General features: G+C 31.2%; 1 protein-coding gene and 1 pseudogene across 1 annotated transcript; both read right to left on the bottom strand.

The window, feature by feature from the left end:
* Positions 1–1,064: 1,064 nt before the first annotated feature.
* LOC133790292 (delta(12)-oleate desaturase-like) lies at positions 1,065–2,785 on the bottom strand. The gene has a single exon (XM_062227890.1). It carries the CDS (start codon positions 2,766–2,768, stop codon positions 1,638–1,640), a length of 1,131 nt encoding a protein of 376 aa, XP_062083874.1. The 5' UTR covers positions 2,769–2,785; the 3' UTR covers positions 1,065–1,637.
* Positions 2,786–6,274: 3,489 nt separating this feature from the next.
* On the bottom strand, positions 6,275–13,935 carry LOC133790291 (putative E3 ubiquitin-protein ligase LIN; annotated as a pseudogene).
* Between the last annotated feature and the right edge of the window lie 1,522 nt (positions 13,936–15,457).

Genomic DNA, 15,457 nt, shown 5'->3' with positions numbered 1-15,457 from the left:
AATTAATTCATAAACAGACTTATTAGTCACACTACGAACATATATTATAAATACTCTAAAAAACATTGGCTTAGCCTTAGCAAATATGAAAATGAAGTCATATTTTTTTTAGTCTTTTACATTCAAAAACACAAAAGGATGACTTAGCTTCATTGTTTACGTACAAAATTAATAATACTACAAAAATAAAATCTAATATTTATTTATAAGAACTATTTGGTCTTTTTCCACCTAATCACACTTTTTTTTTTTTTTTTGCCTTAGTTGCCTTGGTTAAGCTTCTATCTATTCTTGTTTGAAATTTGATTTTGTTGCATTGTATTTGAGAGTATGATATCTCACATGTGTAAAAATTGGTAATTCTCATAATTATTGTCACATTCGTTCCAGTTTTGTTTTATCAAACTAACTCATTTCTTATACTTATTACCATATATAGTATCATTATTGTTTTGTAGAGTTTTGAGTTTGAGGACCCTCCCCTCAAAAATCTAAACCAAATAAAATTTAAAATATTAATTCACAACAGCTAAAGCCTCACTCAGCAATGTTGAATTTCTCAAGATATATCACCCAAAAAAAATCTAAAGAGGTTAAGTTTATAGAAGGTAATTTGCATGATTAATCATTTTTATATATCTCCAAATTAATTATATTAATTCCTAAAATTCTATCAAGATATATATAATCCCAACACCACGTGAGATGAGGTGACACCCGATTGGTTAGCGATATTCCATAACACTTATTAAATTCAAATAAGTAGAACCCGATATTAGATTGCATCAATAGCAGTATGTCACATATTTGTAGTGTTGGGCACCAATAATGCCCCTTAACAATTCTCTATATATTGTATATCTTATAGTTATTTCTAATCTCTCCATTTTTCAAGAGAATTGCTAATGGGCACCAGTGGTGCCCAATACCACAAAGATGTGGCATATCGCTATTGATTTAATTCAATATCGGGTCCCACTTATTTGAAATTAATAAATATTATGAGGTATAGCTAACCAACCAATCATGGGTGCCAAGGCACGTTAATGTGCCAAATAGCAACATTGATTTTTCAAAGGGACAGGAATCTCTTCCTCTCTCCTTCAATATTTTATTTTTGATAAACTCTTTCTCACATGAAAGGATACATACACACTCTCACACAACATAGAATATTATATATATGGGAATTTTTTTATAGGGCTTCATTTTAAGCCCTACCGGTAGGGCTCTCAGTGTTAACCTGTGAACAGTTTTCGGCGCGATTTTTTTTATGACCGTGTATATTGTAGCTATTTAGAGCATCCTGCAAATTTTCAGAAAATTCCGAATAGTTTACAATACCGAAAACTAGGTTCAAACATATTGTTGCACGCGTGACTAATTTTTTTTTATGCGCGTGGAAAACAACATATTTGAACCTAGTTTTCGGTAATGTAAACTATTCGGAATTTTCTGAAAATTTGCAAGATGCACTAAATAGCTACAATATACATGATCATAAAAAAAATATCGCGCCGAAAACTATTTACGGGTCGAGAAATACTGAGAGCCCTTACAGTAGGGCTTATAAGGTGAATCCCTGTAGAAAAATTGTCTTTTATATATATTGACACACTTATATAAACTTTATTAGATTAGAACTTGTTCTTGTACCAGAAAACACCTTTGTTAGGAGATTCATCATCTGGCTCAACATAAACACACTCCTTCACCTCTCTCCACATAGCTTTAATTATTGGAGTGTCATCAAAACAGTAGTACTCTCCAATCACGGGCTTCACAGCTTCGGTGGCTTCCACTGCATTGTAATGTGGCAACGTGGAGAACAAGTGGTGCACCACATGAGTGTCTGTAACGTTATGGAAAACCCTATTGAGAACTCCATAGTCTCGGTCGACCGTCGACAAAGCACCCCTCAACCAATCCCACTCGGACGAGTCATAGTGGGGCAACGCGAGGTGAGTGTGATGCAAGTACGTCATCACTGAAATGAGCCCATTCCCTACCAACAATGGCACCCCATACACGCACACAACCCAACTCAACCCTCTGGTCGAGCCAAGTTGGTACAGTGCCAATGTGGTGATGAACACTCCAATATCTGAGATGAATATGTGAACCCTTTCGGTTTCGGAGAAGATTGGACTGTAAGGATCGTAATGACTAGCGAAACGGCGGTATGGTCGGCCTGATAGATTGAAACCCAAGTAGAGAGGCAAACCAAGGAACAATGGAACACCAAGCCTTAGGACTCTCCCCGGTGAGTTGTTCAAGTATTTGTAGAACCAAGGCACTTGGGATTTGGGTTTTGGAACGCAGACTTGATCGCGGTGAATGGAGGCGGTGTTGGAGTGGTGGCGGCGGTGACTGTACTTCCAGGAGAAGTATGGGAAGAGAAGAGCCGAGTGGAGGAGGAAGCCAACCGTGTCGTCCACCCATTGGTGGTCACTGAATGCATGGTGACCGCACTCGTGGGCAATGACCCAAATGGCGAAAAAAATGCAGCCCTGGAAGATCCAGTAAAGGGGCCAGGCCAAGTATGAGAGTGGGTGGGGGAGAAGGTGGAAGTAAGAGGTGGCTACGTGGTAGAACAAAGAGGCGAAGAAGAGGTCGTGAAGGAGATAAGAGAAGGAGCGGAGAAGAGAGCGCTTGAAGCAATGGGGTGGAATGGCTTTCTTGATTTGGCTTAGTGTGAATGGTGGTGTGGTGTGTGGCACTCGCTCAAGAATTCGGACGCTGCTCACTCCCATTGCGTTGCCGTTCATGGAGAATGAGCAAAAGAAAACCATATGAATCCATATATATATATATATATACTAGATACAAGAGCAAAATATGCACGTTTTTGTTAGTTTTATTTATAAAATTTATTAATTATTTTTATTAAATTTATATTAATATCATATAAATTTTGAAATAAATATCATATTTTAATTAAATCAATTATTTATTTTTGTTTAAGTTTATGTTTATTCTAGTTTTTTAATTTATGAGTGACAACAAAAGATTATATATTATATATTTATTATAATATTACTATTATACGTGCATTTTAAATTTAAGTTTCTTGCTAGTTTTTTTTTAAAAAAAAATTTGGTACTAATTCACAGTAGATTATATTATATGTTTAATATGATATTATTCTAATAAGTGAGTTTAAGTTTAATTAAATTTTATTTAAGTTATAAAATATATGATTTTATTATTTTTAAATAATTATCATTGTAAAATATCTCAAAAATATCATATTTTAATTTATTTAATTATTTATTATTTTTAAATAATTATTATTGTAAAATACCTGAAAAATATCCTATTTTAATTTGTTTAATTATTTATTATTTTTAAATAATTATCATTATAAAATATCTAAAAAAATATCTTATTTTAATTTTTTAATTATTTATTTTATTTTATTTAAGTTTAAGTATTTACAAACTACCATTAAATATAAGAATATTATGTTAAATATAAGAATATTCTGTTAAAGTTAACATTAAAAAAAATAAAAAACTATTAAAACCAAGAATTTCCGTTATCTACACACTTATTAATAAAAGAGATATATATGACAATTCTCGCCCTACCGGTGGAACTCTAACTGTTCTCGATTTTTCAATAGTTTTTTGCGCGATTTTTTTTTATGATCGTGTATATTGTAGCTATTCAGAGCATCGACACGATTTTTTGAAAATTCTGAATAGTTTAACGTATCGAAAATTATGTTCAAATATGTTGTCGCACGCTTAACTAATTTTGTTTATGCGCGTATAAAGCAACATCTTTGAACCTAATTTTGGGTACTGTAAATTATTTAAAAAATTTTAAAAATTTGTACGTGATCTAAACAACTACAATATACATAATCATTAAAAAAAATTACGCCGAAAACTGTTTACAAAATAAGAACAAAAAAGAGTCTCACCAATAGGTATAAAGTGAAACTATCCTAGAAAAATTATCATATATATTTAAGTTTGACACACTTATTGTTGTAATGTTTTAGTTACATTATTATATAGTTGACTTTTGTTACAAAGTATCAATAATAATAATCCAAGTAAAGAAAAATCTTTAACAAACTAATTATAATATTTAGATCAATTTAATACTAATAATAATACTTCAAAAACAAAACGTAATATTTACTCATATGAATTATCTGGTGTTTCTTTTGCCACGTCCCTAACCATACTATTTTGTTTGCTTGTCCTTGCCTAATTAAGCTGATATTTTCTTGTTTGGAGTTTAGTTTTGTCTAGTTTGACCATGCTTTTAGAGTTTGGTTTTGTTTGCACTCCATATCTTTCTTTTTTTTCTTCTTTTTGGGTCTTTTAAATGCAAAACACGAAATTCAATAAATGTTAAAAGTAAATCTCTAATCTTTTTTATATATCACAAAAATGAGAAACGCTAAGGGGCATCGCTCCTGTCCAATACTACAAGAAGATGTTATACCATTATTAGTTTAATTAGATATTGGTTCTCACATATTTAAATTTAATAAGTATTATGAAGTATCACTAACCAACCATAAGTTGTCACCTCATGTGGTGTTGGGCACCATAAGATGCCAAATAGCAACACTCCACAAAAATACTCAAAATTCCTAAAACAATACTTACATATGTCAATTTGTAATTTGGATATTTTTGTCATCAAAAATATTTTTTTTTACTTTTTATTAATTTAAAATATTTTTGAAAAAAATTATGAAAAAGACCAATTACAAAGTGACACATATCTGTTTAGTCAACATGTTTAACAACTCTAATAAATAAGTTTGAGTATTTTTGTCATAAAGAAAAAAAATTAACTATTTATTTTTAACATTTATTGAACATTACGTATTTTTGTCAAAAAAAAAAAAAAAGATATTTAATTGTAACAATGTAACAAGTTTCCAACATTGAACATTTATACGAACTAGGCTAGCCCACTCTTTTTTTTCTTTACTTGCCTTGTTTAATCTTCTATTCTTGTTTGAAATTGGGTTTTGTTGCATGATTGACTCCACTTGTTCACTTATTTGTTATTGGTTTTAACTATTTTTTAATTCCAAAGAAAATAATATCATATTAATTATATTATTATATGGGATAGAGCCAAATTGATATATGGAAGGGATTATTTAACAACTTTTAAATTTTAGGAGGAACAAATTTTGTAACGGTTTAAAAAATTAAAATTTTAAATATATCTAAATTACACATTTTCATAATATAAACATTAATTTGTTATCAAGTAAACAACATTGATGTATATATAAAAAACAATCACAAAATTAAATAAGCAAAAGTCTAACTGTAGTCTATTGATATTCAACTACTCTCTAGCCAATTGAAATTAATAGTAAGAATTGAAATGTGGTTTTTCTTTAGAAGTTATCTTAATTATGTATTGCCTAATTAATTTGCTATTCTAGTTTAATCTAATTGATCATTTTTGGCCTCCATTCCCTACCTAAAATTGGTATCATTATTGTTTTAGAATTTAAAATGGAATATCATTTAGTTAAAATGGAACAAATCCGTCTAAAAAGTTCAAAAAATAATTACAAATCTCACAAGAAGTGACCTACATATTAGGGGGTGCACACGGGTCGGATTTCTGGGTTTCGGGTTCATCGGGTTCGGGTTTTGCGGGTTTCGAGTAAAGAAAAATTGTACCAAAACTGATCCGAAATTTTCGGATTTTTTTGGGTTTTGATTTTTCGCGTTGGGTTTCATGTTGGGTTCGGGTTGATCTGAGCCTGTTGGGTTTTGGGCCAAAAAGCCCAATTTTACAAAAATACCATTTTTTCAAAAAAATTTGGTCTGGTTCGAGTTACTAAATTTTAAACATGAACTCGACCCAACATGTGTCGAGTTCGGATCGGATTAAGCCCGAAATGAACGGATTTTCCAAAAATTCGAGTTCCCGGGGTTCGGGTCGAGCGGATTTTCGGATTTTGAGGGTCAAATGTTCACCCCTATGCTAACCAATCCGATTACAATGAAAACTCACATTAGTGATGCATAATACGTAATAATAACAGATCTCCCCCAAACTGATATATAATATAAATATAGTAACTCGCCTTTTAAAAAACTTACAATCAAGTGACGGTACTCAATATTAAATCGGCGAAACTACCAAGGGGTCATAACCACGAGTAATTTGTATGCAACCAAAATTGGGAATACCCAAAGTTCTCTAACAACAGGTGATAAATATGACACTTTTTCAATGCCTCTTGAGATAGACTATATGTGCATGTGTTTGAAAAAATAAGAATGTAAAATTTTAATTTTTAGCTACTAAAGAAAGATGACAATAAAATTCTATACTTTGTACTGTATATAGTATCTCTATATCCTTACTCAACAATGTTGTATTTCTCAAGATATTTCACCCAAAAAAAATAATATAAAAGGTGTAGTTTATAGAAGGTACTACATATGATTGATTTTTAATATGTATATATATATATATATATTTTTTAATTCCTAAAATTAAATTATATATCAGGTTTTTTTTCTTCTTATATATTTTATGTTACAATTCATGCCCAGATATAATGGAATAGAGCATTTTTGCAGTCCATGTCTCTTCAGCCAGGCTTGGCAAAGGAGCTGTAATATTTTCTGCCATTGACATCAAAAGTACTCTGCATTCTGCTACATCAAACACACATAAATATATATATTCATATATATATATATATATAAATGTATATAAATAAAGGAATTTGAGTAGGGAGGCCAAGTTTATTATGCATAAATAAATAAAAAATATGAGTGTGCATGTTACATACAACTAGTATTGCAAATAATATTGAAAATTTTGTAAGAGAAAGTAATAGAGAGAAAAGAAAAAAAAATGTTTACTTAAAATTTTATAATGGGCTTTCTTGAATTTTTTTTTTATTTTTTATATATTTAGAATTGTTCTAAATTTTATAAAATCACATTAATTCTTTTTTTGAAAGGAAAATCACATTGAATTTAACTTGTACATTTTTTTCTTTCTAAAAGTATATCTTCTCATTTTTTGTTTGAATCCAAACAAAATAGGATATAATCTTATCTTTCTAATATCTAAATTCCAAGCAAAGAGTAAAAGCATAGAATTTTTTAAAATTTGAGATGTATATTAGACTCTTGTGTCTTGAATAATAAAGTATAATATATATATATACTAGATACAAGCAACATGCAATATGCGCGTTTGCTTAGTTTTATTTTTAGAATTTATTAATTTTTTTTATTAAATTTATATTAATGTCATATAAATTTTGAAATAAATATCATATTTTAATTAAATAATTTATTTATTTTTGTTTAAGTTTACATTTGTTCTAATGTTTAAATTTGGGAGTGACAACAATAGATTATATATTATATGTTTAAAATAATTATCATTATAAAATATCTGAAAAATATTATATTTTAATTTCTTTAATTATTTATTATTTTTAAATAATTATCATTGTAAAATATCTTAAAAATAACTCATTTTAATTTTTTTAATTTATTTAAGTTTAAGTGTTTATAAACTACCATTAAATATAAGAATATTCTATTAAATATAAGAATATTCTGTTAAAGTTAACATTAAAAAAATAAAAAATCGTTAAAACTAAAAATTTTCATTATCAACACACTTTTTTATATAAAAGATATATATATATATTTATGCATGATTTTATAATAATGGGGTCAAGTAAAACTGACCTGAGATTTTGGTGAAACTGAGTAGAGTAGTGGAGGCAAGGATCTTGTGTTCAATTTTTAGACCATTTTCCAAAGTTTCTTTGAGGCCAGAAATAAGAACTGAGAAGGCTGAGATGTGAAGCTCAGAATCTGAAATTGAAGATAATGAAAAGCTCAACCATGCCACAGTGGTTAAGCACACCCTTACCAACTCCTCCAAGTTTTTGGATCCAACACACTTTGAAATGCCTTCTAAAAATGACCTCTTTCCATTACCAAGCAATGATGTAGACAACTTTCTTAGCCATTCTTCATTCTTTTGTTCCTCATCTTCCTATTTTTTTTATATATAATAATAATAATAATACAATATACATGCATATGTTAGTTAATCTTTTTTAAAATATAAAGCTAAAGAGGAGTGTTGGCAAATCCTAACATTAGTGTCACACATCAAAAACCACTAAATTATAAACAATTTCCTTACTATATGTTAGTAACAAAAGAGTGACACATTCTTATAAAAATAAAAAATAAGAAGCAACGTTGTCAAAATTTGACAATCTCTCTTGGCCACTTACTTGGGGACCCATTTTCTGACATGGGGGCCCACATTTGGCTATAGCAACACCTCTAGCATCGGCATTGGAGGTGCTCAAAAGAAGCCACTAAGGCCTTGGTTGGCCTAACTTCTAGCTTCTAGCTTCTAGCTTTTAACTTTTAGTTTTTTAAAATTACTTTTTGGAGAACCTCCTATTTATTATTACTTTTTGAAAAATGCATTTTCAAAGTAAAAAAGTATTTTATACAGGGAATCAAACCAACCTCCAAAATAGCTTCTTAGCTAAAAAGTAAAAAAAAAAAAAAAGTGGCTTTGGAAGCCTAGTCAACCAATGTCTAAAGCTAGCTTCTTTTAAAAGAGCTTTTTAGAGCTAAAAGTCAAATCACATTGGAAACTCAACCAGCTACATATTAGAGCTTTAAAAGTGACTTTCAAAAGCCCAGTCAACCAACCCCTAAGTATGGGATTGGTCGGTGATTTATAACTACGTAGGATACTCTTTCTCTCATATGCTTGTTTTTGGCAGTGAATTTTACTCTAGTAGTTGTGGCAAATAGTATTTAGAGCCAACAACCTTTTTGGGACCTACATTGTAGAATAGGCGACCTAAAAAAAATTCATAGCAAGCCATTGTAGAGTGGTCTGTCGTGGACATTGACTCTAACACTATGTTTGGTAGAGAGGAGAGAAGGGTGGAGGGAGAGAGATGAAGGGAGAGGAGAGATGGAGGGAGAAGGTCTCCCTCGAATCCATTAAAATTTAATTTTTCCCTTTTTTGGAAAGATTCAAGAAAAAGACAACCAAAATATATAAAATATCATTATTATCCTTTTAAAAAAGTAACAAATATTTATGCTACAAAGGATAATATGGTAATTTTAATAATTAATCTCCTCTCCATTATTCTAACTTCATCCCTATACCAAACAATATAAAGGAGAGCTACTATCCTCTCTATCTTTCTTAAACTCCTCATCCATCATATCCTTCTTACCAAACATAGCCTAAAGAAGGTATAATATTGGACCTACGGGTATATAACCTGGCTCTGATACCATATTGGACCTACGGGTCCAAGAAAACCAAAAAAGAAAAATGCCACTTGGGCCTTACAAAACTTGATCTGAATATCCAAAAGGAAAAGGAAAATTGTTATATTTGATACAACTAAGAGGACCTATATATAGGAAAACTACAAGCCCAAGAGCAAAACAGTCCAACAACTAACAAACCCAATCAAGAAGAATAAATCAAACTCAGCCAGGTGTATTTATGTTATATAAAGTTATAACCAATTGGACACTCTATTCTCATAGGTTAGTCTTGTAGGAGTTAACTACCACCAAATTGTGTATTCTTCAACACTATATTGTGTCATAACAATGATATATATATATATATAATTAAGATTGTTGTAGTAAGTGAAAAGAATAAGTGAGATGAAATGTACCAATGAATAAGTATCATCAACAAATGAAGTATCTTCATCATTCTCTAGTGGATTGCCATTGAAATACCGTGCTTGGTTTAAAATCCAAGTCTCTGTCAATAATTTTCCAGAGGAAGAAAATTGGCCTCCTAACATAAGAAGTGCTCTGCAACAACTTTCTCTGACTTTCTCATCAGTCAAGCTGTGATCAAGTGCATCTGTGATGGCATCAACTGCCTCCTCTCTGTATATGCTGTACTTCCTAGGCTCTACCTGTGAAACACAATAGATGTTGCAGCCAATAACAGCCTTGATCATTCAGTTTTATGACAAAAGACAATGATTTTGAATACTAAGAAAGTTTCTTCAAAATATTGTCTAGAGTCTAGACAAGCAAAGAACTACTTAGAGTGTTTTGCCTTGATTAGAATAGAATCTAAAATGAGAAAGAGAGGTTCATTTTTGGTGGAAGCATACCAGAAGATCCAAGTATAACAAAAGCACAGCAACCAAGGGTCTTTGGGCAGGTGGAGAAATCTGGAGGAAAACAAGTACAATATGCATTGTATCTTCTATTCCTTCTTTTTCATTCTGCAATCCACTAAGAAATTCTATAACATCCTTTTTCCTGCAATCACAAAGAAATTCACATTCCAAAGATAATCAATCATTGATGAGAAGCACAAGAGTGTGAGACTAAATGAAATGACTCTCTAATGGTAGAATATTTGAGCAATAGAAAACTATAATAATTGTTACATAGGTAGCCATGAGGGACTCGAATCTCAGACTAAATCCGTTGTTTTATTCCAAAAATTAATCTATGATGAGAAGTACAAAGAGACTCGAAGCTAGACTTTGTGGAAGCAAACCACATGCTTGACCGTTTGAGCAACCTATCTTGGATAAGAATGTTGGACTTTTATTTGGGCTTACATTATTATTTTAATTTTTTATAAAATATGGGTTGATAAATAGTTCTTTGCTGATTTAGCCTATTTAATTTTAGTGATCTCTTGTTTATAGACTTAGTATCTATAGTAGACTAGTTGAGGCTTAGTTGGTTAGTATTGCACTAACAATTCACGTTTTCTCCATGGCTCTGAATTAGGTATGTTTACTATATTCTTTAATTGTTTATTGTGTTCTAAGTTGTATGCAAAATTATTGATAAGATGTTGTATGAATATCTAATAATAAAGAAAACTTTTGCTATTAAGCTTTAATAACATACCTCTTGAGGCAAATCAGCTCAATGATCAACAAAACCGCCCTTGTTCTTGCCTTAATATGCTTGCTGTGAAGTAGCTCAAGCAGACACTTCTTGTTAATATCTCTAGCTATCTGATTCCTACAGCCTGAATCTGCTTCAATGCAGCATGACAAGAGTCCTACCAAACGTGTCTTGGTCTCCAGATTTCCATACTCGAGTTGCTGCAGAAGAAACTGCAAGCCGCCTAGCGAGATAAGGTGTTTAGCATTGTTGGTTCGCTCCTCTTGGCAAAAATCAGTGAGAAGCTGTTCTAAGATGAAAATGGTTGTTTCACTTTCTTCTTCTGTTCCTGAGTTTTCTATTACTTGGGAAGCCAAAGCCAAGAGATGCCTACAATGTTGGGATTTCCAGCTTTCGATTACTCGCTTTAATATTAAGTTTGTTGAAGGGACTAGTCTGCATTCCAAGACTTTTCCTGTAACTGGGCATGTTTTGTTTCCTTGATCAAACCAGGCTTTGATGGCTTTCTGTTCAAATGTATAGCCAGTTTCTATACTCACAGGATCTTCGAATATTCGCCTAGTTAGAGGACAGATGAAGTCTTCAAAGTCATCCCCATGCAATTCTATGTAAAGAAATAAAAAAGCATGAATTTGACTTATTTGAGTATCAAAATTTAAAGGGAAAATACTGTATAGAAAGACTAAAAGTTTACTAACTAACCTTCAGAACCATGCTTTGCTTTGGTTAGCTGCACTTGGAAACAAAGTAAGTCAGTAATGATAAAAAGTGATAATAGAAAGTTCATATAGAAAATAGACAGAATTTTAGTACATTTGTAAGAGTAGGAGTAGTAAAGTCAATGGTGTTGTCTGGTTGTTGCAGTTCAAAAACAGATTTTGCTAGTCTTTTGAGTGTAAGCTCATTCTCTTCTGTATGTGGTGGTGAATTTTGCAGCATCTGGGTGTTTTCTGATATTTCTTGACATGTCACTGAGTTGACAAATTTTTCATTTTCTGTTGATTCTCTTTCATCAAGAACACTCCAATTTTCCTTTGATGTTATCATGAGTCCATTATCCTGAAAAGGGTTACAATATCTTAAACTAGCACTGAGTTTGCTAAGAAGAAAAAAGCTTAATGAAAATACTAATACCAACAGTATTACTTACTTCTTCTTCTTCTTCTTCTTCTACATCTGGATCTGTTTCCTTAATTGTTAATGTATGTTTGACAACAGGAGAATCATCAGAGTTCTCTATCTCCTTGCTATCTTCAGATGTCGGTTTACTTGGACGGCGAAACATAGCATTATAGAGTGTCTTACTGACCATTGGCTGAGGTGAAAAAGGATCAGAAGGACTACTAGACAGCTCTGAAGAATTACCTTTTCGACTTTCGCTAATCGAAACTGATGGAGCAAGAATGGAAGGGACTGGTGTGGTTTCAACTCCTTCAGTGAGCCAATCCTTGTAGTAAATTGCAAATTGATAAGTACCAGAATCCACTATTTCATTATACACTTTGTCAAGAAGCTTCATTTTTCTTGGCTTTCCTGGTGTGTCAAGTAGAGAATTAGCTTCCTGATTATACCAAATTTTCAAGTGTGAAAGGTGTGGAGAAAATAGATAATCCCATAACTCAGGCAGCAACTTGGTCCGAGCATGACTCGGCGAATCACAGAAAACTTGCAAAAGATGCTTTGCAGCCACTCTATCTTTGTTTTGGAACTTGTATATCACACTGAGGTAGAGATGAGCACAAGCTGATAGCACATTTTTTTGATCATTTGAGTTCATTCCCACAATAACACTAAGCTGCAGAACAGCTTTCTTCATATCTTTTGTGCTCATAGATGATTCTTCTACACACTTTTCTACTGTATCAATGGCTTCTTCAAGTGTGGCTATGACCCTGCTCTCAGTCTGTCCTCCTCCTAGTTCAAGAAAATCAAGAGTAGAGAAGCAACTACCGCGAATTGTTGATCGAAACTCCTCGTCTTTAAGAAATCGTTTGATGTATCCACTTAAGATCGAAACCATTGCTTGAATGGCAACTTCATCAAGAGCAGGCTGCTCAGAACTCAACTTCTTAGTTTGACTTTGTTCAAAGACATTTCCATTTGATGACCCTTTATCAGAATTCCCGGCCTGATGTCTCATACTACTTCTCCTGCTGCCATGGCTCTTAAGCTCCCATTCCTTAGCTTCATCCGAAAATATGTCCTTAACTCTCTCATTCTCCTCATCTCCAACCTCAACTATCTCATTCTCTTCATGTGAACTCCTTGATTCTCTTGCTCCAAATCTACCAACTTCTTTCTTTTCTCTTCTAACGAGATTGTCTCTTGGCCTTGTACCAGGAACACCTTCAGTTCTTGGCGATTCACCGTGCCTACTATACCGAGCAACATCAGACCTTGATCTCTGAGTTCTGATTCTGTCCCTTGGCATGGAATCTTTCTTGACTTGGACATGGTAAGTTGCTATACTTGGTGACTGTTCTGATCTAAATGATGTTCTTGACCTTGTGAAGGATTTTCTTCCTTTGAATCCATCTTCTGCTAGAAGATCCTCCAATGAGGCTGCCATTGCTTAATCCTAAGTAAAAGAAAAATGTCAAATACCAAAACCAAAGTCCTAAAAAAAACACATATAGTTTAACTACTCAAAAAGATATGAATAATAACTATACTAGTTAGTATTAGAACTATTCTTTTACTTACCAATTATAGCCAAAAATTCAGAACCATATATGAATTTCTTCAAGTAGAGTTTTTCAGGAGCCAAATACAGGCCTGCAACTCAAATAGGCTTACATATATATATAATATAATTGAAGTAGTTTGAGTTGAAAAACTCAAGTGAGAATGTAATGAGGGAATCTTAGGAGAAAACAAAAAAAGGAATGATGAAGATGCTGGCTAAAGAAAAACAATGAGGTGGAGTTGTCTATAAAGGACTGCAAGTGATCGAACAAGACAAACAATTAAGAAGAAAAAAATGAAATAAAATAATGAAGTGAATGATAGATATGGACAATGGTAACACATTAGGCAACAAAACAATGCTAGCTTAGCTTGTTATCTATGGAGTTGAAATGTGACAAGTGAATGGTGACAAATAAAAGACAGAAAATACTCATATTTTTTGTCAAGAATATGTGAATAAAATTTGGGTATCTACGACTATTTCAATGGGGTCTTTTGCTGTTTTTATTATTATTTTTTTCATTAATTTATAATAATAAAATTTCCAGTGTTGCAGCTACAAAAACTGCCGTCCCTTTAGTCCTTATTTTGGCTTGGTGCTAGTTTTGGTAGTTTAATGATATCACAACAAAGGTTAGTGATGCCTAAAGAGAGCTTATTTGCTATGCCAAAGTCCCATTTGATAATATATTTTTTTATATAGGGATATTGGCGTCATAGATATCTAAGTTCATGTTTTTGTTACACTTAAATAGCTAACTTATTTTTATGACGACATAAGTACTTATTGGTTTTTTTTTTTTTTTGCGACCGTTATTTTTTCCAGTTAAGTGATAAATACCAAACTTTTTAAGTATGGATACTGACGGCATAAATATCTAAGTTTATGTAACTGTTGTACTTAAATACTTAATTTTTAATTTTTGTAGCATAAATAATACAAAAAAAAATAATTTTAAAAAATAAATATTTATTATTTTATTATTTATGCTACAAATATTAATAGTTAGGTATCTAAGTGCAAAAATTAAATAAATTTATGTATTAATGCTGTCAATATCCCTAATTAAAAAATTTTGTATTTTCCTGTTAACGAAAAAAAAGTAACTCGTTGCAACAAAAAATAAACGTTAGGTATTTATGCTGTCAAAAAAATAAGTTAGGTATTTAAGTGTAATAGAAGTATGAACTAAAGTATTTGTGTCGTCAATATTCATTTTATATATTAAAGGGTTGCAATATATTAAAGAGAAATTAAATTTTCATATTATTAAAAAAGAAATTTGCCAATTAACTAGCTAAAAGTGTTTTTATTACCAGTTTTTGGAACAAAGATACAAGTATCTAAGAACTATTACTTGAGCATTAGTTTCCATTTGACATATAATTAAGCACGTTTATTGTTGAATATAAAAATAATATAAAAAAAACAGAGTTCACCTCGAATAAAATTGAATAAAAAATAAATTATTATATCGAATATTATTTCCAAATACATAAATTATTTCAATTTTCGACAAAAGCATAATAAAACTATTTATGCAAATAATATCTATTAAGTAATAAAATAAATTTGAATTTTTAGCCCAAACAAAATGCAACCTCAATGTGATCTCTAATAACTTTGTAACCAAATAAAGTAGATGAAATGGAAACAGAGAAAATTAGCATGCCAAATGGTTAGACTACAAAGGGTACAACTCTTCTTACTTAATTTAAAGAAAAATGCACAGTTTATTTTGTTCTTTTTTTTAAATTATTGAATATCATGTGTAAATCATTAATAATTTATTATATTTTAAAAATATAAAATAATTAAATAATGTTTGACACGAATACATGTTAAA

The sequence above is a fragment of the Humulus lupulus genome, chromosome 7 (genome assembly GCF_963169125.1).
Source record: "Humulus lupulus chromosome 7, drHumLupu1.1, whole genome shotgun sequence".
NCBI classification, from domain to species: domain Eukaryota; kingdom Viridiplantae; phylum Streptophyta; class Magnoliopsida; order Rosales; family Cannabaceae; genus Humulus; species Humulus lupulus.
The sequence above is the reverse complement of the archived record's forward strand: the minus strand, read 5'-3'. Positions and strand labels throughout refer to the sequence as shown.